Below are 22,424 nucleotides of genomic sequence, written 5' to 3'. Positions count from 1 at the left end.
CTGTATAACTCCCCACGTAAATGCAGGCTGCTTCCACAGACTAGCTAGGTACCCAGGAACAGACTTTAGCCCCCAGGTTGTAACAGTGGAAGCTTTGAGTCCTTCTGTCTGAAAGATGGGAAAGCAAGTCATCACATCTTGCATTTTCTAGTTACATCCCCTTCTTTTTGAAGGCAAGAGAAAGGGATTAATGCAATATTTGCTTTTTAGCCCACGTGGTTCATTCCGTTAGTGTCTGCCCCATTTACCATTGTCTGTAACATGCTGAACAGCTGTCTGGATTACATCCCCTTTGTTGAAAGAAGCCCTGAAATGCTTTACAGACAGGCATCAGTAGCCATTTGTTTGGATTGAAGGAACATGCACGCTTTTAATTGTTCACGGCAAAGACAGCCTTTTAATTACTTCAATTAACAGAAAGAAGAACGCCAGTTAGCTCTCGTTATACAAAAGGTGTCCACAACGTCATTAAAACAGGATTTACAAGTGTCATAACTCCCAGCAGCATAGTCAACAACACAGGCAATCATTACAACTGAGCACCGAGGGAGAGGAGGAATAAACCATGAAGGAATGGAAGGAAAAGAAAAGAGGATGAAAAGAAGAGGGTGGGGGGGAAAAAAAGAAACTTCATTCTTCTTTTCCAATCTAAATTGATTTTATTCTACAAAATGCTACTCAGTTAAAATTGTAAAAGCAAAACTGTTTTAATATGTTCTTTCTTTCATAGCAGCAAGCTTTCTCTAACAAGCTTTTTGTTTTAGTGCAAATACTGTAGGCCTGTATTACAGTAAAATAACAAGAACAGAAAAGAGACAACACCAGAGAGATTGCTTCAGAGCCAAGATTTTCCATGATCGCAAGAACTATACAAAGATCAAAATGAGCAAAGGGTCCCCATTTAGCAGTCACCTTTAAGAACCTTCTTGATAGGAATTATTTCACCCCAGACAAAAAGAAAAAAAAATCATTATCTAAATTTTTGAGGGGGGTGGGGGGGGAGATAATGGTGCCCCAAACATACACAGATCTCCATAGATTTATATGAATCTTTGGGGCCTGATTCCAATTTCTCTCACACCAGTTTTACATGAGCATAACTCCACTTATTCCCTTTTCAGAGGAGTTACTCCTGATTTATACACATGCAAATGGAATCAGAATCAGGCTGTTTTCTTCAAGGATCTTAAAGTAGACTTCAGTTGACACTAGTAACTTATCGCTCTACTAAAGATGCACTATCCCTTACTGATGTTACTTTGAACTACACAGTATATCTAAATATATACACATTTTATCCTCTCATTGAGCTAAAACAATCAGATACCTATTTTCTACACATTTTTAATATCAAGTAACCACAAACAAGAAAGTGGAGTAACCCTTTAATCATACAGTGTGGGAGGAGAACAATTTAAGTAGAACAGGACAGGATTTTATTATTTTGTACTCAGATTTGTCCCCAGCCCCAGCTATTGTTCACAAAGGAGTGATAATGCATCTTTAGAAACAAATATCTCTTTATACATTTTATACAGACAAGAAAAAAATAAATTCAGGAATCTTTTTTTTTCCTTTTTAAGTAAAGAAAAAAGCATTATTAACCAGCAAAACCAGACAATTGAAGTATTTTTAATGCTCTCATTATTATATCCAGGTCTGGAACAGAAAAAGAGATGTAAACATGATAAATAAATAAGAAATAAAATGTAAATTGTTCCCTCCTTTCTTAAAATGTTTGATCTGGCCATTCTGATGAGAATGATCTTGTAATGGTCGTGGAAATTATTATTTTAAGACATTTCAGAATTCTGCTTTAGAGTTGGAAAAAACCAAACCAAAACAGGAACATGAGTTGGGAGGATGTTAAATTAATGGTGGGCAGATCTGTTGGAGCAGACACAAAATGTGTGCCTGCCAATAAATAATGAGATATTAGGCTTTTTTAGGATGAAGGCCAGGTAGATCATACATACAGAAAGCAGCAAAATTAAGGGTTCAAATGAACTTAATAGATCATTTAAATAATATTAAAACAAACAAACAAAAAAACCTATTGACCCCCAGCAGGTTGGTCCCTGGCCTACCACTCCTCAGTTTTCAGACTAGTCAGCCCCCTCACCAAAGAGGAAGGAATAGATAGGGGCCATGCCAGAACTGGGAGGGGTGGTAAATGGGGGTGAAATCAGCATGAGAAAAGCACATGGAGGTTGAAAGAATGTTTCCTTTGATTTAGCTGCTGTTGCTCCTCCAGTTCAGGAGTGATTTACTCTAAACGTGTGCTCAGGTGCTTTACTGAGCTGGGGCCAAACACTAGAGGACTGATCCGAAGCCTGTTGAAGTCAAGGGAAAGATGTCCAGGGATTTACATAGTCTTTGGATCAGAGCTGAGTTGCAGTATGTCCCCAACCACAAACAGAACATTTGAAGACATTCCACATTTAGGAATCACCACGACATAGGTGTGATGGAGATTCCTGGTTGCAAAATGGTGCAGCATGTCACTATCTGAAAGAGGACAGGTGAAACGGACACTGGTAAAAGATGAATCCAGAGCCAGCTCACAGCAGCAGAGAGGTCATGCTGTGTCTGATTTGCAAGAGAGTAAGCAAAGCTAAGGCTACCTACCATTCCACTCAAATGGAATGCACAAGCCCTGTGGCCTAACAGAGGTTCTTAATCTGGGATTCCCTGAAGGGTTTCGGGTGCAAAGCAAGCAGGTGGAAAAGGCTGCAGAGCTTCTGGGTTTTCCCCTCTTGCTTTTTGTTTGTTTGTTTGTTTGTTTGAATTTATAAGATACACAGCTATAAAAACTGTCTGTCACAACTGACAAGTTGTCCAAGGTATTTTCAGTTATTAGAAAAGGGTTCCTCTACTTCTGATGGTCACAAACACACTGCCTAAGGGGTCACCACTCAGCAGGGATGCCGCTGCCTCAGGCTCAGCTCTGAAGTGCCCACTGAAAGATCAAAACAAGGGGAACAGTGAGGGCAGGAGGAAGGTGAGCACCAGCGAGGAGGTTGGAGGTACGTCTACACTACCTGCCGGATAGGCGGGTAGTGATCAATCTATCAGGGATTGATTTATTGTGTCTAGTGTAGACATGATAAATCGATCCCCGATCGCTCTGCTGTCGACTCTTGTACTCCACCGCGGCGAGAGGTGGAAGCAGAGTTGATGGGGGAGCGGCAGCAGTAGACCCCACGCTGTGAGAATGCAAGGTAAGTCAACCTAAGATGCGTCAACTTCAGCTACGCTATTCTCGTAGCTGAAGTTGCGTATCTTAGGTCGATTCCCCCCTTCTCCCCCAGTGTAGACCAGGCCTTGGGCTCCTTTGGGTAACATCTCAATGAATTAGGCTTAAAGAGGAGCCTGGTTCTCCCTTGGATCTATGCCCATGTCACAGAGATGAGGAGTTGGGTTCCATGGCTTGGAGGAGAGACAGAGACAGGTCAGAAGGGACCATCATGATCATCTAGTCTGACCTCCTCATTTCAGGCCACAGAATCTCACCTGTAATAGACCCCTAACCTCTGGCTGAGTTACTGAAGTCTCAAATCACGGTTTAAAGACTTCAAGTTACAGAGAATTCACCATTTAAACTTGTTTAAACCTGCAAGTGACCTGTGCCCCATGCTGCAGAGGAAGGCCCAATAAGTTTAGGCTCAAACTTGCCCAATTAAGCAGAAGAGGATCTGATATCTGGAGGGGGGGAAATACTTGAGCCATCCAGATAGACCAGATGTGAAAAAATAATTTCTCATTTCTGGGACTAACTCTTGTTGGCTGGCAAAAGAGGGTTTTATAGGTAGCGGAAAGGACACTTGAAAATTTCTTTCAGAAACATTCTATTTTGCTACCCCAATTACCCACAAAAGCTGGCCACGTCTTCCACTCTTGGACAGATTTCTCACCACCCTTCCACAGTAATGAAAAGGACTGTCTGATCCCAAATCAAATAGATAGCTGATAGAATGGTGAGCTTCACCTGAAGTTACATTAGAAGAAGGGACAAGTTATTTTTCAAGACACCACAAATTCAGTTTGGTACTAAGGAGACTTTAGAAGAGCCTTTTGTTCGCACGCTACCAGTTTTGTAATCCTCAGAAATCTGGGTAAACAGGTACCTACTCAGTTCTTAATGGGTATGCTAATCATGAATTAATTCTAGGGAGGTTCCTGCAGAACAGTGGATCAGGTCAACTGGCCCAGGGAGAAATTACATGCTTTTAGGAGTCACTGCTTGTTAATATTATCTTCTGCCCTGCATGAGTGGAAATGAAACACAGGAGACATTTTACTGAGTGACCCTAGATTTGTGATTTAGATCAGCCAAAATGAGCATCTGGTAAACTGAGGGGGAAAAAGGACAGAAGCCACAGTTTATCTTGAAGTGACACTTTTTAGCTAAAAAAAATATTAAAAACAATCTTCGCTGGGCAACTTATTGAAAAATGTTTAAAATCATTTACCTTTATTTCTATTAATCAGTTAAGTTTTGCACTTCAACTAAGGACAATTAAACTAACTGGTTAGTTTCACGTTTGGGTCTCTGGCACGAGCATAAAGTAGGGAATGTTCCAACAATTAAGAAAGAACAGGATCAATGAATTTCAGTTTCGTGAACAATTCACTAAAACATTTCTGTTCCTGGCAAGTTTTGTCCGTGTGGTTTGGTTTGGTTTGGTTTGAAAGAAAACCTACATTCAGACAGTATCCCTTTAAACCCGATACAAGCAACTAAGCAACAGTGAGGGTTTGTTAGAATCCATGATTGGTACATAAAAGCCCAATCCTCTGAGGTGCTGAGTACCGTTAAATCCCAATAGAGGCCGTAGGATCCGAGGGTGCTCATCATCTCACAGGATTGGGCCCTAAAATAGAACACTGCCCCAAAGATTTCTCCATAGTCTAGCCTAATTCAGAACATACCCAGATTTCGGTTGATAAACCAAAGAAGATTATACCCCACACAATTAGATATGCTGACACAGCAGCTTCAACGGACTTAAACGAATGGAGATTCTCTTTGAAAGCACTGAAAGGAGCTCTCAGCTACTACAACAGGAGCCTGATCCAACCCCCATGCACTCGATCTTGGAAAAACCTACAATGCACCTGAGCAAGGTTTCTAACTGCCATTGACCTGCAGTAGGAGTTGGACTTGGCTCCAGAGGAGTTGAGGTTAAACATATCATTTTCAGTAGTGAACATTAATTTTAAATGGCCATGCCCATTGTGTGCATTCTGCACTGTCAGCTGAGACCCTGTGTAGGAGAAGACAGAGGACCCACTGTTAGGGGCAGAGGCTCTGCTTGTCTTGAACACCAAAATTAAAAATCCCCCAATCCAGCAAGTATCAAAATACAACAGGGGCCAGGAATCAAGGCACAGTGACACAGACAAGGAAAGACAACAGAGATGCAAACTGCATTGAGTGGAATCAGCATCTGAGTCAGGCACACTGAGAGGAGGAGCAGGATGCATTGCACCCAAGATGGCAGGTAGCCAGGGTGAAGGAAACAAAGGATCCACCAGCAGATTTGAAAAACACTAATTACAGGAGAAATGCTGCCAAAGACACCAGCTAGTGGAAACAGACTCTGGTATCCTATCAGCTACCGGGGCATCACTCTGGGTCCCATTACTAGGCATTTTGCTAACCTGGCCTTTGCAGCATGGGGAGAGGGGGACAAAATATCCATCTCACATCCTCCAACTCCTCCAAACAAATCTTCCCCTCAGTTCATGGCACCCTTGCCACTGAGCTCATGGGCTATTGACTTACAAGTGCTACCCCTGTGACCAAGCATTTGTGACTCCTCCCAATGCTCCCCACCTTGACAACAGCAAGAATTTCCCACAGCTCCTCCCGCCATCATCATCAGCAAACAAAGATCATAACAAGCCTTTAGAGTGGATATCGACTAGATGAAATGTCATGGTATCAGTGAGAGAGAGAGAGAGAGAGATCAACCAACCAGAATGAACTAAGCACAGAATGTAACTAATCAGATCAGTTCACAAAGGAAAGGGGTGACTAGTGATTTTCTGCAGCTCGCCTCCAGTCCTGGCCAAGCGTGTTTCCCAAGTCCATTAAAACACACAAAGAGGTTTACATAGGCAGCTTCTCCAGAGGGGAGATTCCCCTCTCCAGATGTACTGGGCGTGTCATTTCCACCATCACCATTTCTGCTTCCATGGAGTTTACATTTCTTCTTGTTCTTCCTGCTCAAGGAGGCTCCTGGAGCCACATTTTCCCTTTTCTTGCTCTTGCTGCCCTTGTGCTTGAACACCCTTGTGCCAGTCTTTAATCCTGTGGAGGAGGTTCCCCCCACCCCCACAGTCCTGGGTGGGAATGTAACACACTGGCAAATGAGGGACACGGGGTGGGGGTTACAAGGCCAACAGGGTTGGAGAGTTCAAGGAATCTGAGGACTGGTCACCACTGCTGCTACTTCTCCGGTGAGCTTTGGAGCATGACTCCGAAGGGGAGAGAGGAGACTCCTGATCCAGCACGCTGGGGTACGTGAAGACCAGGTTGGAGGTGCCAGGAGTGATGGCAGGTGTCGAGGTCACCACAATGGGAGTGTTGAGTGGCTCCTCCCCATAAAACCCCCCTGCAATGCTGATGGGCTTAATGACAGACCTCTGAGCTTTGTCGAGGCCCAAAGAGGAGGATGGGATCTCTTCTTCCACCGGCTCCTGCTTCACCACTACTGCTCCACTCACTCCAGACCGGACCGTCTGGAGGCTGTGAGATGGTGGGGTGCGACGCTCCTCGGGGCTGATTTTGCACACAGGGCCATGAGCCACCAGCATGAACTCCAGCTTATCCTTCTCTTTCTGGAGTTCAGCAATCTCTTTCTGCAGCACGGATTTCTCTTCCTCCAGCTCCTCCGTTTCCTGCAGACCGAGGAGAAATAAATAAATATGACAGCCTACGCTAGGGGAGAGAGCGGTGGACAAAGTCAGAGCCTTATCAGAATGTGCTAAGCACAGAGAGAAGCTGAGCAGATATGCTGCATAGCCCTCTCAGAGACCATCTACGAGCAGTAAGAAACATGGCAACCCTTTGGGATCTACCACTTAGGCAGTACCAAACACTCCTTCAGAGCCAGTCAAACAAAAAATGTCCCCCTGGGACCTCAGAGACTGCTGGGGTGCTCCACTGCAGAAAGGACCAGCAATGAATGGGTATTAGGGGAAATCACAAACAATGACGCATGGCGTCCAGGGTGCAGCAGTACAAGTTATGAACGACATTGCATGTTAAGGAAAACTTACAGCCACTTCACCTGGCACGTTTCAAACACTCAAAACTGCCTTGGGCATTCAGCCTAATCTAAAGGGGTTCCACTGGACTGAGTTTCCATTCCTGGGTCCATGCTCATCCCCAGCCAGCTGTCCCCTTTAGGTGCTATCCCAGCTAGGCACCAATAACCCTGTGAAGTGAAGAGACCCTCGTGGAAATTCCAGCTGGCTCCTAATCACTGCAGTAGGCAACTAGATTCTGGGGCAGAACAAGTGATGTATTGGTCCTCATATGAAAACCAAAGTATCTTAGGCACTTGTATGGCCCTCATTATTATTGTATCTGAACACCTCACCATCTTTAATGTTTTTATTCTCATAACACCCCTCTGAGGCAGGGTAGAGCTGTTATCCCATTTTACAACACTGGACCATCCTACCTTTCCAGGGGACCTGTAGAAAGATCTATCCGAGTATACAGGGAGTTGCACTAGGGGAAATGTGATTGGTTTAACCTATTCAATTACTTCAGCATGAATTAACACAAACAAATCATATTATGTAAAGGGAAAATCTATACTGACAATCAAGCACTGAAAAGAGGTGGGGTTTGGAGGGTGTGACAGTGAAACAACTATATATGCTTATAACTTGGGCAAACAACAAGAGAGTTGTGCGGGGAGGGGCACATGGGTGCAAGTGTAATACTCCCCACATAGGTTGTCAGTAGGCTTTGAACCCAGGATATTGAGCATCAGAGCACATAACTACCACATGAGCTAAAGGAATGACTTCACTGCTTCCTACTGCTATCAGCTAGTGATTTTTTAGCCTGACTTGAACCAGCCACTGAAAGGGCATGTGCTACATACTTTGTAGTATATTTGTGTCACCCACCAGCAGGAGGAGAGGCATAGTTTAGAGTGATCTGAGGGGTATAGAACCAGAAGCGGAGAGATGTGTGCAGAGTACATACCGCCTGGAGTTTCTCTGTTAGCTCTCGACGCCTGTTACGGCACTTAGCAGCTGCCAGCTTGTTCCTCTCTCTTCGGATCCTTCGCTTCTCCTCTTCCTCAGGTGACAGCTGTAGGCACATACCAAAAAAGCTCAAAACCAAACCACAAGATCTGAGCAAATCCTTCCTTGCGTTTTGTGAACAATAGTTCACCACAGAGCAAAAAGGGCCTGATTCTGCAAGGTGCTGCGCACTCTCAACTCCCATGGAGGTTGCTGGAAGACAAAGGTGCTCAGCATCTCTCCTAGGATTGGCTCCATAATGAAGAGGGTCGAAGTAGAGAGGGGCGCGACAGGACTGTGCAAGAGGACAGTGAATCTGCAGCCAAGGCCAAGCAGACAATGGGTGGCACATAAAGCAAAACCAGAGCAAAATGTTGTAAGCGCCTCTTTCTTGAAACAAAATATCTGCTTCTTTCCACACAAGCACAGTCATTAACCTGAAGGTCAGGGACCAGATCCTCAGTGGGTGCAAATCAAAGTAGCATTATTGAAGTCGATGGAGCGGAGCTAAGCTAATCTACACCAGCTGAGGATCTGGCCCCAGATTTCCAAGCACTAGCCAAGATAACACACTGTACTTCCTGTATCCGCAGGCAACCATCCAGCAACATAAAAAAACCCACAGGGCAGATTATGTTCTCTCAGAAGCCCATGGAGTGACACTGTTGTAAATCCGGAGTACTCAAGGGCAGCAGATGACCAGCAGTGTCCAGTCACGTCAGGCTCAAAAGTCTAGGTTTTGGAACAACGTTTGCAAAATCTCACAGTAACAGAAATGCTTCCATCGCTATAGATACCAGGCCAGCTCCTCAGCTGATGTAAACCAGCACACTGAATGAACCCCATGTGGCTACCTAGACTTACAACAACTGATGATCCGGCCCACCGTTTTTAAATTCCAATGCAAACTAGATTTTTGTTTGGATTTTATCACTCCCATGCAGGGTTCACAACTAGAACATGAGAAGCAAAGAGTGACACTGGGCCAGATCCTCAGCTGGTGTGCATCGACACAGCTCCACTGACTTCAGACATGCTCTGCAATTTTAAACCAGTAAGGATTAGTCCAACTGATTAGAAACAAAACTGAAACAGACTAATGTGGTGTTAAGGTCCAAGATGATCTAATGCAAAAAAATAAACTGCAAACAAATAATGAAAGCATTTTGTTCAATTAAAAAAAAAAAAGCTTTCAGTTTTAATACCTTAGGGCTGTGAACAAGCTAGTCATCGCTTTCATTATCTGTTCTTGTTTATGGTTTTTTACTCTGCCTAACTTCATTCTGGGGTTTTATTTATTTATATATTTTGTTGCAATCATTCCCGTTTCAGTACGTTCATTTTAATCTGTGTATTTGCCCCCTGCCCCCGATCCCATTGTGCTTTTGCTCTTTTATTAACTTTATACATTTCTGTGATTTTTATTTTGATTGCACATACATGAATTTTTATTGTGTATAAAATGGGCATGTATGTGTGTGCATACAATATATACAGTTTATATGGCCCCTGCTCAGCAGAGCCCTAAAGCACATGCTTAAATTGTTAGCTGACCTGGGGCCTATGGATGGGATTCTCAAAAGCACCAATGGGATTTAGCAGCACAAGTCCCACTAAAACAGGTTTCAGACCAAAATTTTCTTGCCAGTAACTTCAATTCTGTTTAATGATCTGACTCAGGTTGCCACTTTAACAAGTCCCATGAACAACCACGACTGGTGACAACTCAGGCCCTAATCTGGCACAGAATATTTGCATATGTGTAACATTAACTGGGGGCCTAAAAAGAGGAACAGTCCTTGGTGTTTTTAAAGGAGTCCAGTTCTTCATTGTTTGTACCCCTTTCGTATTAATTCTGCATGAATAGGCTAGTAGATGGGTTTGCCAGCAGAAACAGTCACCAAAACAGCCTATTTTCAGCAAATATTATAGAATAGTCTCAGAAAATGAATTCTGAATTTGATTCATGAGCCCCCACATCAGAAATCTGATCCTAGGAGTCCCATTCAGCTCATCAGATACTGAACACAGCATACGTCTAATCAGCACAGCTTGAATCGGAAGGACCCACAATGAATCGCTCACAAACAAGCCACAGGCCAGGAATTACTGGCCGGCATTCTTCAGGAAATAAAGTCAAACAACAATCAAATTGGAGGATATTGGGATCTCTTCACGGCCAATTTGTGAACACAGAGGCAACGTTTGCCATACAAATTATTTGTTGCTAATTATTCCTCTAGTTCCAGTGCCAGCTTTACTCCACTTTAGACAACAGAGCATAGGACCCAGTGAAAGCGAGGGGAATCCACCCTTGTGCAGGGGGCCAGCACAAAACCTATGCACCGCTTTACTCTGAACAGAGGATTGGGCTCTTCTTGAGCAAACACACCCTTATAAAAATAGGGCTTAAAAATGGAACTGTGTTAGCCCTCTGCACCAAGGGGATTTTCATTCACTATGAGCAATGTTAACCCCTTGTCTACCTTTGAGATCTCAAAAAAACAGACAGGCTACAATAGTCAGACTGAAAATCAAAATGGATGATGTGGAAGTAAAAGCAAGGCTTAGTGTTTTATTAAAAACAGACCTTGTGCAATACCCATCTAATCTGCTGGCCAGGTGCAGTGTCTCATTGCATTTCTCTGCAAAGGCCTGCACAACTGTGGTTTCAGAGTCACACAGGGTGATCCAGATTATTTCTAGTTTCTTTAGAAGTGAATTTTGCACTAATGGAAGGCACCGGTTTGACCGCCCTGGCGGCTGGAGTCCACTATTAACCCACATAACAGGTACAGTGTGGACAGTGGAAGTCCAAGCTTGCCCACAACAGCCATATTAATGTCCCTCTGAGCAGCAAAGCCCTGGGCAAAACGAGCTCAGTTTACAAGATCATTCAGTCCTTGCTCAGACTGCCACCAAGGGATTGGATATTGTTGGGTTTGCGAAGGGGACACCTACCCACTAGGAAATAGACTTAGATCTCCAGCCACCCACTATGCAGGCGGCTCTTTTTAATAAGCATATATTTGTGCAGTAAAAGCCTCCCACATCCCAGTTCTGGTTAGTTTCATGCTCATGCCAGCACACAACACTGGAATCAGAGTGGGACCAGCTAGCCGGGGAGCGCACTGGAAAGGGAAGGAATTGGCCCAGAGGAGAAGGGATGGCGTGGCACTCCAGCAGGGTCAGCCCTCCCTCCTCCAATCCCCGGGTATTTTCTTAAGCAGATTGTGTAAAACTCAGCGGTTCCGAGATTTTCTTCTGTTTGAGGCCCCAGCCAAATAAACTCAAACAGAAACCCAGTCTAGACTACAGAGTTTCACCTGGTTTTGATGTGAAGCCACAGATCGGTCCAGACTTGAGGAAGCCTTTGAGGGAACTTGGCTGAATTACAACTTGTAATGATCTCACAGCAATAAAATTGCCTCCTTTCGTGTGATATTCTGAGGGACCTGAAAGGCCTTTATAAAGTAAGGGCCAGCCCTGGATGGCAGGGTGGAAAGGAGAGTGATCAGAGTGTGCTGTGCTCTGGAGCTGATTGAATAGTCCTTAAGGGTCACTGTAACCACAGGGCTGCTCTAACTGGTACTCCTAGGACGGAGGAAGTGGAAACGTGACTGAAAGCCACCTATCTCCCCATCTCACACACACACACACACACAGAGGATGCTAAGCAGCGTTCAGGCATACTGAACTCATTGAAAAATGCAACGAGGGGGGAATTTTAGGGAGACAAAATAATCAACCAAATAGAATTAAGTCGACCATAGAGGGATTAAAACCCTCTTACTCTTGCAAAAGGTGCCATGGGATCCTTGTAAAGCCCCAAGTTGTCAGGGCCTTGGTTTTTAGGCATCACCCAAAAGAAAGCCCTTCCAGCAACACAATACCAAGCTGGGATGGGTATCAGTCAGTTTCAGACCAAGAGCACTACCAACTGAATCACCAGCCCTATTACTTGCAGCACCTAAGGTTGTCTTGCAGCTATACCCAAACACCAGCTATACCCAAAACTGCTTAGCTTGCAAGTTAGGATGAGGCATTCTATCCACTATGGTTACCTGCTCATCTCTTCTCCTCCTGCCCACTGTGGTCCCAATAGTTTTAATGACACCAGGTCTCTGAAGGGCTGTATGTCCACCAACTGAAGACAAGTTGGGCAGAGGATGGCTGTAGGGATGTGAGCGAGAGTAGGGACTCGACATGGAGGTGATCACTGTGGGCTGGACCATCCACTGCAGGTCTTGGCTGGTTGTTATGGCATTAATGGTAGGGATAAAAGCACTGCCTGATCCTGGCATATCTATCCGGAATTTCTAGAAGGAGACAAAAAAAAGGGAGAGAGAGAGATCAGTACATGCACAATATTGATGTCTAAGCAGAAACAAGTGGAGAAGGAGATTCACTGGGAGAATCTAAGCAGGTACCAGAATTAGGACATAAACACCTGAAGCAGATGGACTCAGTGACCCATCGATATACAGATGGCATGGAAAGGTACGCCCTTCCACAAGCAGACAGGCTGGTGTGGCAACCAGCAGAACAGGCTTCAGCATCTGGCACTTGCCCCATACATGCCATTTAGCTTCCATGCAGAATAGTCTGTGTTTGCACTTGTTCCTGAGGAGTGGATGGGACGGAGAGCACCTGCACAGACAGCACACACCCTGTGCACCTTCTGGTACTTGAACAAAAACTAAAAGCCTCACAGTGGGAGCCTATCATGTTGAAGGATCTATGTTGTTCTGATGTGTGAAGTGAAGGGCCTTTTCGCTTGTCACAATGATTATTTGTACCTCTTGATGCCATTCCGCTCTGGTGCAGTTTGGTTTTACTTCACTCCTGAATGAGACTCACTGCCAAGCAACCTCTTCTTCCCCGCCCCCAATCCCAAAGCAACTCCTTCCCTCTCCCCTCCAGTCCCACTCCTGCCAAAGAAACTCCTCTCTTTCCCATAATACACTTGCCCTCCCTGCAAACAGTGCAAAGCATGTTATATAGAACATTCACCCCACACAGCAAGTCATGGCCAAGTCTAAAAGGGGAATTGAGGAGTTTCTAGAAAAATACTTCCCCATCAATCCAGAAAAAAGGAAGAGAAATTTCAGCCATAAACACCAGCACGTAGTTCACTGGAATCTTTTTACGGGGGATCTGTTCTGCCCCTATAACATGGGAGCTTTGGCCAAAGGATATGGCTCTATGAATGAAAGGTTTGTATAGAGAATTGCAGTGATAACAGAGAGAGACAACACAACAATTCAGGGTTCATTATGTGGAACCATGCTCACCACAAACAGGTTCTAGGGTATAATGTGAAATGCCCAGCTCTGGGACAGTTATGTGCATGTTTACATATTTTAAATGCAGCCTATAAAATGTGTTTCAGGATTCAGACTGGACAAGTTCCTTGCAGCTCTTGGCATTGTCTAGACAAAACAAGGCAGCAGTAAAACCAAGACAGTAGGTAATGATCTCCTCCATAAAACTTGTACACCTGGTTTCAGTCAGACTTAAGTAAATCCACCTGGATAATATGCTGGCACTAAACAACTAGGAAAACAATGATGTGTCCAGGAGGGGGAAGCATGAGAGAAAGAATGCTTTTGTCTAGAAAGAGATCCTTTCAGGAGACACTCAAAGGTTAGATTAGGTTTTAAAGACATGTCTTGCACCACCAACATTCTGAATTTTGAATACAGAAGTGACAATAGACTTTTAGGACCAGAGGTGAGAACTATCAGCCAACAACAGTTTGTGGCCCTTGAAATGATCCTGTGCAAATGCACATCCTTAGGTCAATTAAATGACATCACAGGAGCCAGAAAACTGGAGGAATGGGAAATCACCACCACCATGACCCCGATTCAAGAGAGTACTTAAGCATTAAGGATGATCTTGAAGTTAAGCATGTGCTTAAGTGTTTTCCTAAATCAAGGTCTATAAAAATAATTTTCCAGATTTTTACAGGACCAGAACTTTAGCCATTGGACTCTGTGTGTGTAACATTGGCCCAAATTCCTGATGACTTCAATGCAACCAGAATTGAGCCCAAAAGAACCACCTGAAACACAGAAAAATTCCAATTTAAAGCATCAGACAGCCCCAAACTAAGGAGGAAAGTTAGGAGAAGAAATGAGTGAATCGGTTAAGGGAGGGAATGTAAGAATGAACCTGTCCCCTGATATCAAACTTTCAGCAAAAGCCCCACCAGAACCGTAGGTCCTTCTATATTGCCTCTTCATGGCTCCTATAAAGGAGTTTGCTGAAAATAGCTTTACGTGCCACTCCTCTCTCTCCCTGTTCTCCAACAAGGTAAGCTATGCTTGTACTACAGGACAGGATGTCTTCATGTCTCCACATTATATAGTGTAACTAGTGCTGGGATAAGATAGAGGAAAAATTACATTAAGGTCATAAAGAGGGAGCATGAGCTAGTGTAGCGGTTAAAGAACAGCTGTGAGAGTCAGGAGATCTGGGTTCCACTTCAAACTCTGCTACTGATTTCCTGTGTGATCTTTGCCTTTCCCTGCTACAGTTCCCCCTCTCTTTAAAGAGGGGAATAATTATTCTTACCGTCTTCACCTGTGTGTTGTGAGGCCAAATTAACCATTGCAAAATGTGTTGACAGCCCTGTATGGAAAGTACTATAGATATGAAAAATTATCATTCAGGAGAGTTTATTGCAAACCTAAGGATAATGACCCTTGCAGTGACATACATCCTGACCTTCAACTCCTCATAACCAGGAAGGAGTTCACATCTGACAGGTCATAAAAATTATAATAATCACCAAATTATCTGGATGAAGGGTCAGATACTAACTTCTCCCAATCCATTAAGAGATGAAGATCAGGCCCTATGTCAACGGAAAGGTCACTGCCCTTAGATTTGCAATCACGTCTTCCATTTGATCTAGGACCCTGCTATCACATGGAATGAGTTCTTCTCAACACACCTATTCCTGGCAGTGGTAACAGTGGCAAAGGCAACCAGCTCAGGGGGCCAGTAACAAGATAAAAGCATCTATACAGGGTTAAGGCAGGGTTCTGTCTTGTAGATGGAGCTTTAACTGCATCCCTGGATTGTGCTAAAGCCTTGGACATTCCATCTGTAAACCTAGGATATTAGCCTTTGTGCCCAGACAAAATTGTCTATGACAGGCTTAGAGGCAGAAGGAAACGCCTCTAGTTTCCGCCGGGACTCGTGTCCTCCTTTGCTCTAGCCTCCTTCCTAATCCCTTAAAATGGCTTCAGAAAATTTCTGCTGAGACAGGCAACTCTGAAAGGTGTCAGTAAAAATCCTCCGTTATTATTCTCCTTTCGCCATCTAACTAATTACAGGATGTGTCACTTATCACAAGACTGTCTTAAAAGACGCTCCACTATGACTCATGTTAGGTCTCTAAATCGAATGCACAATTACCTACTATGTAACCGTGGTCATTTCCACATTCTGCTTGGTGCTCAAGGGGCCATGATCCCCATGGTGGCAACTCTCTCCTGCCCATCTCGATCAACTCACCTGCTTTACAATTCAGACACTGCACTGCCATTCACTTTCCCTTACAAAAATGCTAGTAGGCCCCAAGCCCTTTGCCACTGGAACGCCACAGTGGTTACCTATGAGGCTCCCAATATGCTTCCAGGTCTAATCCACTGTGATACCATAGTTTTCAATGGCAGGTTCTGACCTGCTCCACCTCCTTTTGAAGTTCATTGGGTGCCAATTTGTTCCCCTCACCTAGCAGGCCTGCATAATCTTGCCCTCACCTGTATCTCAGCTCATTCCCCGTAGTCCTTTTACTGTTCTTCCCACCTCTATTTCTCCTTTCCCCACAATCAGCTTTGTACCTTCCATCATGCTGGCCCTTATTCCTGGAACACTCTCCCAACCCTCATCCACCAAGTCCCTCCTCCCTTAGCCCCCCCTTCCTTCAAATCCCACTTTATAGCCTCCTGCATTCATCTCCTCAGCAGTAATCCCCACACCCACCCTCTCCTGATTGGTTGTTTTATGTTTTATTTAGATTGCAAGTCCTTTGGTGTCTATGTTTCTGAAGTGCCATGGAGATTCATGGCACTATATACAATGTTTAGCAATAGTAAAATGGTAATGCTGCACACTTTAGATCTCCACACCCCGCTCTGGAACGTACAACCACTGCAACACTGCAGAGCCATCGCCCTAGCACAGCCCCAAGCAACGTGCAGATCAAGATACCATCACATTCCCTGGTAAAAGACAAACGCGCCTCTAGCTTTCCCATTGCTTCCAAAAGGGCTGAGGTCTGTTCCCATTATAATCTAAAACATGGGACTGGGTAATGGCCTCCCAAGCTTCATCTCCCAGGGACATTCCAAAGATAATGAATTAAATCTTGCCACAAAATGCAAAGGGATGGGCTAGAGCAGTGGGTCACAAAGACCCGTATATATACCAGCAACAGTGTGATATTTCAGGCTGATGGGACTGCACTTTCCCTTCCTCATCTTCATGGGGAGCTTCCGTGCTGCTCCAAGTGAGTCACTGCTGCCCATGAACCCAAGAAAGGTTGATCCCCTCCAACCCAAATGATCCTATAACAAATAAATGGCTCAATATTGCAAGCTTTTCTCATGCAAGTAGTTTCCTTGCATGTCAGACACTGCAGTGGGATAATACGTAGGAGGAAATCTTCCAGTCTGAAAGAGCAAATATATTATCCTCATTAAATTCTACGTTCACCACAAGGCAAGTTTGTTATTAGGTATCGAATATTTTACATAACATTAAAAAACATCACAGCGCTGCACTGTAAGGATAGAACAGTTAAAAGGCATCAAAGTTTTGGCTCAGAAAGACGATTTCCACTGAAACGTGACTGATGCAGCCTTCCTTGCTTCTGAAGAAGAAAGATTCAAAAGAAAACTTTGCAAGTTGTGTATTTTATGTGGTAATAAAACTCCTGATTTCCATAGTACAGAATCAGTGGAACCGACCAATTCCTAAAACAGAGGTGAGGCTTCTGTTTGATCCTAATCTACAAAATCTGCAAGGATCAAGGGGAAAGAAGACACACAAGCTTCTTGAGACGTGCCCCAGATTTTTAAAGAAAACACTTATGTACTTATTAAGCCAATTTCCTGATCTAAGACCTAATAAGATAGTAACCTTAGAAACTATATTCTGGCATCCATATCAAACACACACACACTCTCTCTCTCTCCGTTTGAAAGAAAAACAACAAGGGGAAAAAAATAAAACCAGCTCATTTTATTTAGACTTCATTAACTCACACATTCTACACAGCCAATCAATGTGTCACAGCCTCTGCAAAATTCACTTGATCTACTGTGTGTATTGAATTTGAAAGATACAAAACAAAAACAAACCAAGAGCGCCAAGCTATCCAAGCATGTTCAATTTCTCAACCCCCTTCTCTCCTCCCTCCTCCTCACATTTACTGAAAATGAGTAAATCATCTGATTCCAAACTACAATCCCTGGAAGCATTCCTACTGGGATTATCCTACAGAGGGCACCAACGAGGTATATTTGGAGCGAGCTGGGAAACTTTTGAGTCATTTCTGGTAAAAGTTCTTTGATGTGAGGAATGTCACAGGCTGGTACTGTTGGCAAAGTTTAATATAGGGCGATTTTTAAAAAATGATCCTATGACTTCTTGATGCGTCTCCCACGCTTCCAGTTAATTTACACAAATTATGCAAGAAATAATAATAACTGGGGGGAGAAGGGGAGATGAAGCAACCCTGGTGGGGGGAAAAAAGGGAGAGAGAAAGAAGAGAGTGAGAGAGAAGGCCAGCTGATGTAAACAAGTTATGAAATAACATAGGTTTGTGTAACCGGCCCGATTGCGTAATGCTTTCCACAGAAGCCATGGATTTAGTTTATGCAGGCACATAAGCCTTTCTGAAGTGTTTTCCTAGGAAAACTAAAAGGGAAAAGGCCCCTTTATAAAAAACAAACAAACAAAAAAAACGACCAGCCTTCAGGTTCATGTAGTCACGCAACTTCAACAGGAAATATCTTCCATTCTTCTAGTTCCAATATTATGGGAGACCAGAAGCTTACAACAAGAAAAGTTATCTCAAAAATGTAACTAGATCCCATGAGCTCTGTAAGAGCTTGCATCCTGAGGGTCAAGAGAACAGGAAAACTGAACAGTAAATACCAACAAGCCGCAATCAGCAAGCTGAGGAATGTCTGAATACCAGAAGAGAGCAAAAATATCACTCCCTAGGTACGTAGAAAGCCTGGCCGATACAAAAACACATTCCATCCTCACAGACAGACACTATTAAAAAAGGGGGAGTGGGCGCGCTCTACTGAAATTCTTTAAACACCTTCCAAATCAAATAAAGTCTACTTAAAAAGATTCCATATATTTTAACTCCCTTGCAATAAAGGACCTTGAGACTGAGTATCACAGGATCTATTAGGGTAATAGCATATAGATGTCAAGGAAGTAATGCTGTTTTGGTTCAGCTCACAAAACAGCTTGTCTACTTGGGAGAAGATGGTGGGGGAGGGAAGAGCTTTTAACTAAAACAAGACAGGAGAGAGCTTCATAGATTTTTTTTTATTATTATTATTTTTTAGTAAGTTACCTTGAGGATTCCTTGGCATGAAAAGCAACTGTAAACTATTATTGCTGAAAGGTACCAAATAAAGTAAGATTTCCATACTATTATTAATTGCAAAATCTATGTGCATATTACACCAGGCTGTGAATTAGCCAACACTTGTTTTCTGCTTAGCCAATGATTATCCTCTCCCTATGGGTGGATGGATGTTTTTTTAAAACCATTCTTTCTTCCTTTCAGTGCTTTTTACACTAAAAAACGGGAAAACTACTTCAGTGAGGTAGGTGAAAAGCCCCAAATAGAACTGTGTCCCAAAGACCATGTAATGTTCTTTCCAAATTTTTATTTACAAATAATAGTAGTAATAATAAATAATAATAATAATGAGTCTTAGCCTCTGGATTGTATTTACCTACCTATAGGAATTGGAGCTAAATACCAGGTTTGTGTTCAGTGATACAATCTGAGTTATCTGAGCAGAAAACAGAAAGTCCTCTTTTCTAGGAAAGTTTGTGAAGCAGAGGAGCATTCCCACCTTTGTCTTAAAACTATTGGTCTACTTAGAAATTCATCTCTTATCTACAGGCTTTGGGAGCAATCTGAAAGCAGACTGATGAGATTAAGGTGTGATACTCTTGTGTAAAGATCACAGACCCACCTCTGCACTTTTTATTCAGGCAAGCTGCCTAGGGATGTCAGGATCAGACCCTATTTCCTGGTGTCCTGTCTCCCATAGAGATTCTGAAATGTCACTGATAATAGGTGGCATTTTGAAATAAATGGTAGTAACTAGCACCATTTCACTTGGGTTAAATGTTTAGTAGAATTCCTACAGAGCTGGCAGTATTTCAGGTTACACTGCATTCCCTTCACTTTTCAAGGATAAATAAAAGTCAGGGATTCTGACTTCCAAGTGTTCAGTGCCTGTTTGATGACATCTGCCATGTCTGTAGGTATGCTCAGCTAGCACATGGGATAAGTATAGAAAAGAACACTATGTTAGTGGAAAGCAGAGTAAGAGCTGATATTTTTAGCACTGTGAAACATTTCCTATAAGAAGTAATGCAAATTCATTGCATACACTCAAAGATGCACATAAGGTGCAGAGCAGCAGTCAGACAGTATACGCACAACATACTGCATGTATTTATATATAAACACATACACACTTCCATACACAGAGACAAATTGGGTGAAAGTCATTTTAATACGCTCTCTTTTTTTGTAATTACTCCCACTAGGAAATCCACCTGGAATCCACACACACAGCCTCCAATCCCCAAACTGGCATAAAACGAAAGTATATGCGTTACAGTCTCCCTCTCTCTCTCACACACACACACGTTGCTTCTTTCAGCCCAAATTAACTCCAGCAGAGGACAGCAGAACCCACGATGAGTGACTGACCCACTAATGTCGCGGCGGCGGCAGCACCAGGGTGTGTGTTTTCAGCACAGACCCCGCTGCCCCCCTGACAGCAACTGGATCCTGGAGACGGTAACTTCAAGAGGAAATATAAAGCAACACTTAAACACTCACACACTGAACACTTAGCTGCACTGGCGATTAAACGTTGCCTTTCTCTCCTGACCTGGCGTCCCGTAAATCCGTAGATTAGATTCCTCATGATTTACGCTCACACAAAACCGCCCAAACTCTTGCAAAGACAAAAGTTGCTTTCCCCCCTCCTTTTAAGGCGTGGACTCGAAATGGATTTGGAGCGCCAAAGGATAGGCAGCACCTATTATTTCCCTAATCTCCAACTAGGCAGAGGTTTGATAAAGGCGCTCAGAAAGTGGACTGGGTGTGGCAAGTGAATTTTACTATTTGGTTAAGCAGATTTCTTTTGAAGCATTTTAGAGGAAAATGGCCCACAAAAGCACAATATAACAAGGATATTACAGACACAGAGATGTTATACACAGCCACACTACATTATTTAATCCTGTCTGAAGCGGAGACCTGGTCTCAAAGTAAAGCTCTTGGTGTACAAAGTGGAAGACAGAATTGTGTTACCTACTGTCCTTGGGTCCCACAGCAGAGGGTGCTCAGATGATCAAAAATAAAGATGCACTGAAGGGGGGGGGGGAGAAGCTTTGATCATGTCAGTTGCATGGCAAGGTGCCTGTGACCGCCCCTACCTGTTGTGCTGTGCCGCTGGAGTAAGTCTCTGGGTGGCCTGGAGAGCCGCTGCTGCCCCTGGAGGAGGTATCAAAGTTCCCGGGATAGTCGTGGTACATGATCCGAGGTAGAAGCCGGAGAGGAACACAATGTATTTTCCTTCACACACACACACACGCTCTATTTCTCCGCCTCTCTCGCCTGATTTTTATTTTCAGCCTTCCAACTGCACTCCGTAAAGATCTGGGGGTTGTTTGTTTGTTTAAATAAAGAGTTAAAAATAAAGCCCTTTCCTCAACTTTTTCCGCCACTCAAGACTGGGGGAAAATAATATTTCCCACCTCACAAAATAGAGCCACTCTCTCTAATCCCAGAGGTCTTTGGTGCACTCAGGAAAAAAAAATGTGGATTTAAAATGTGCCGCAAAAAAAGTGTAAATGAGACGTCTCTCTTTGTTTTAAAGTCTCTTGCTGTCTTAAAATCTGTTACATTTGCTCTGAAGAAGAGAAAGGGGAGGGAAAAAAGACCTAACCACACACACTCAAAACGCGTGTGTCTATTGCCCTTCTTCAGACTTCCTGTGAATATTTGTTCTGGTTTCAACGCTCCTCTGGCTCTGTAGTTTTCAGTCAAGAGGCTCTTTGCCTCCTATTTAATTAAGTCCTTTATAAAAGTGCCAGTTCCCTGCTCTAACTGAACTGGGTGACTCAGTCCAGGATTTTAGCCTCTTGATTTTTTTTAAACTCCCTTAATTATCGATCTGTACACTTGCTGCCTGCCAGCCTCTGCCCGCGTGAGTCTCTCTCTTCTCCCCCCGGGTCGCCTGCCCCCCTTTCTGTCTGTCTGTCTGTGAGTCTCTCTGGTATCTCGTTCTCTGAGCTCCTTTGCTCTCCCTGGATGAGTCAGTGCAATGGCATTAGTTCAACTCCACACTCTTATTATCCATCCCCTCCTCTGAGAGCTGTACCATGTGGAGTCACACACGTCAAACTCCCAGCTCGCCAAACCCCACTTTGCAAGGGGGAGCCTCCCACCTGGCAGGGGGAGGGGGAAATTCACCCCGCCCGCTTAATCCGATTTGGCCAAACCCAGCCCGCCGCCTGCAAACCAATCTCAGAGCCCCGCAGGGCGGGACGGCACAATCCCCCGTGCGGCGGGGGAGCAGCCCGGGGCCCCGCGCGCCCGATTTGTTACTGGCAGAGCCCGCCCCTTCCCCCCACTCACTGGCGGCCTTTAGTCTGTTCCATTGGCGCACGTTGCCAAAGATGGTCATTTGCGTTATCCGACGCCAGCCCGGGTTTCCTTGGTTAGGATGACGCGGCCCGAGAGGGATTCCCTACTCGCTCGCACCAGATCGGCTCCGCTTAAAGGGAAACCGGATCAGAAAAGTGGAGAGAGAGAAGCGGAGATTCGAGTTCCTCCTGAACGCGCACCCGGCTGTGTG

The 22,424-nt window shown here is 44.1% G+C and overlaps 1 protein-coding gene across 3 annotated transcripts; it reads right to left on the bottom strand.

Annotated features, from left to right (window-relative positions):
• Positions 1 to 368: 368 nt before the first annotated feature.
• FOSL2 (FOS like 2, AP-1 transcription factor subunit) lies at positions 369 to 22,073 on the bottom strand. Of its 3 annotated transcripts, none has more exons than XM_073338609.1 (4): positions 21,001 to 22,073; positions 12,336 to 12,590; positions 8,231 to 8,338; positions 369 to 6,906 (listed from the first exon to the last, which is right to left on the bottom strand). In XM_073338609.1, exons 1-4 carry the CDS (start codon positions 21,097 to 21,099, stop codon positions 6,397 to 6,399), a joined length of 972 nt encoding a protein of 323 aa, XP_073194710.1. In that variant the 5' UTR covers positions 21,100 to 22,073; the 3' UTR covers positions 369 to 6,396. The 3 variants fall into 3 exon arrangements, with proteins under 3 accessions (XP_073194710.1, XP_073194712.1, XP_073194711.1); XM_073338611.1 differs by lacking the exon at positions 21,001 to 22,073 and adding an exon at positions 20,876 to 20,972; XM_073338610.1 differs by lacking the exon at positions 21,001 to 22,073 and adding an exon at positions 20,399 to 20,824.
• Positions 22,074 to 22,424: the final 351 nt, after the last annotated feature.

This window comes from Lepidochelys kempii, chromosome 3 (genome assembly GCF_965140265.1).
Source record: "Lepidochelys kempii isolate rLepKem1 chromosome 3, rLepKem1.hap2, whole genome shotgun sequence".
Taxonomy (NCBI): Eukaryota; Metazoa; Chordata; order Testudines; family Cheloniidae; genus Lepidochelys; species Lepidochelys kempii.
The sequence above is the reverse complement of the archived record's forward strand: the minus strand, read 5'-3'. Positions and strand labels throughout refer to the sequence as shown.

Bases quoted from the DNA above. Each gene is read 5' to 3' on its own strand.
- FOSL2 (XM_073338609.1), bottom strand. From the start codon at position 21,099: ATGTACCACGACTATCCCGGGAACTTTGATACCTCCTCCAGGGGCAGC. The intron at 8,339-12,335 runs GTAACCATAGTG...ATGTGCCTACAG, and splicing joins GGAGGAGAAGAGATGAGCAG to CTGTCACCTGAGGAAGAGGA. The intron at 6,907-8,230 runs GTATGTACTCTG...CTCGGTCTGCAG, and splicing joins TAACAGAGAAACTCCAGGCG to GAAACGGAGGAGCTGGAGGA.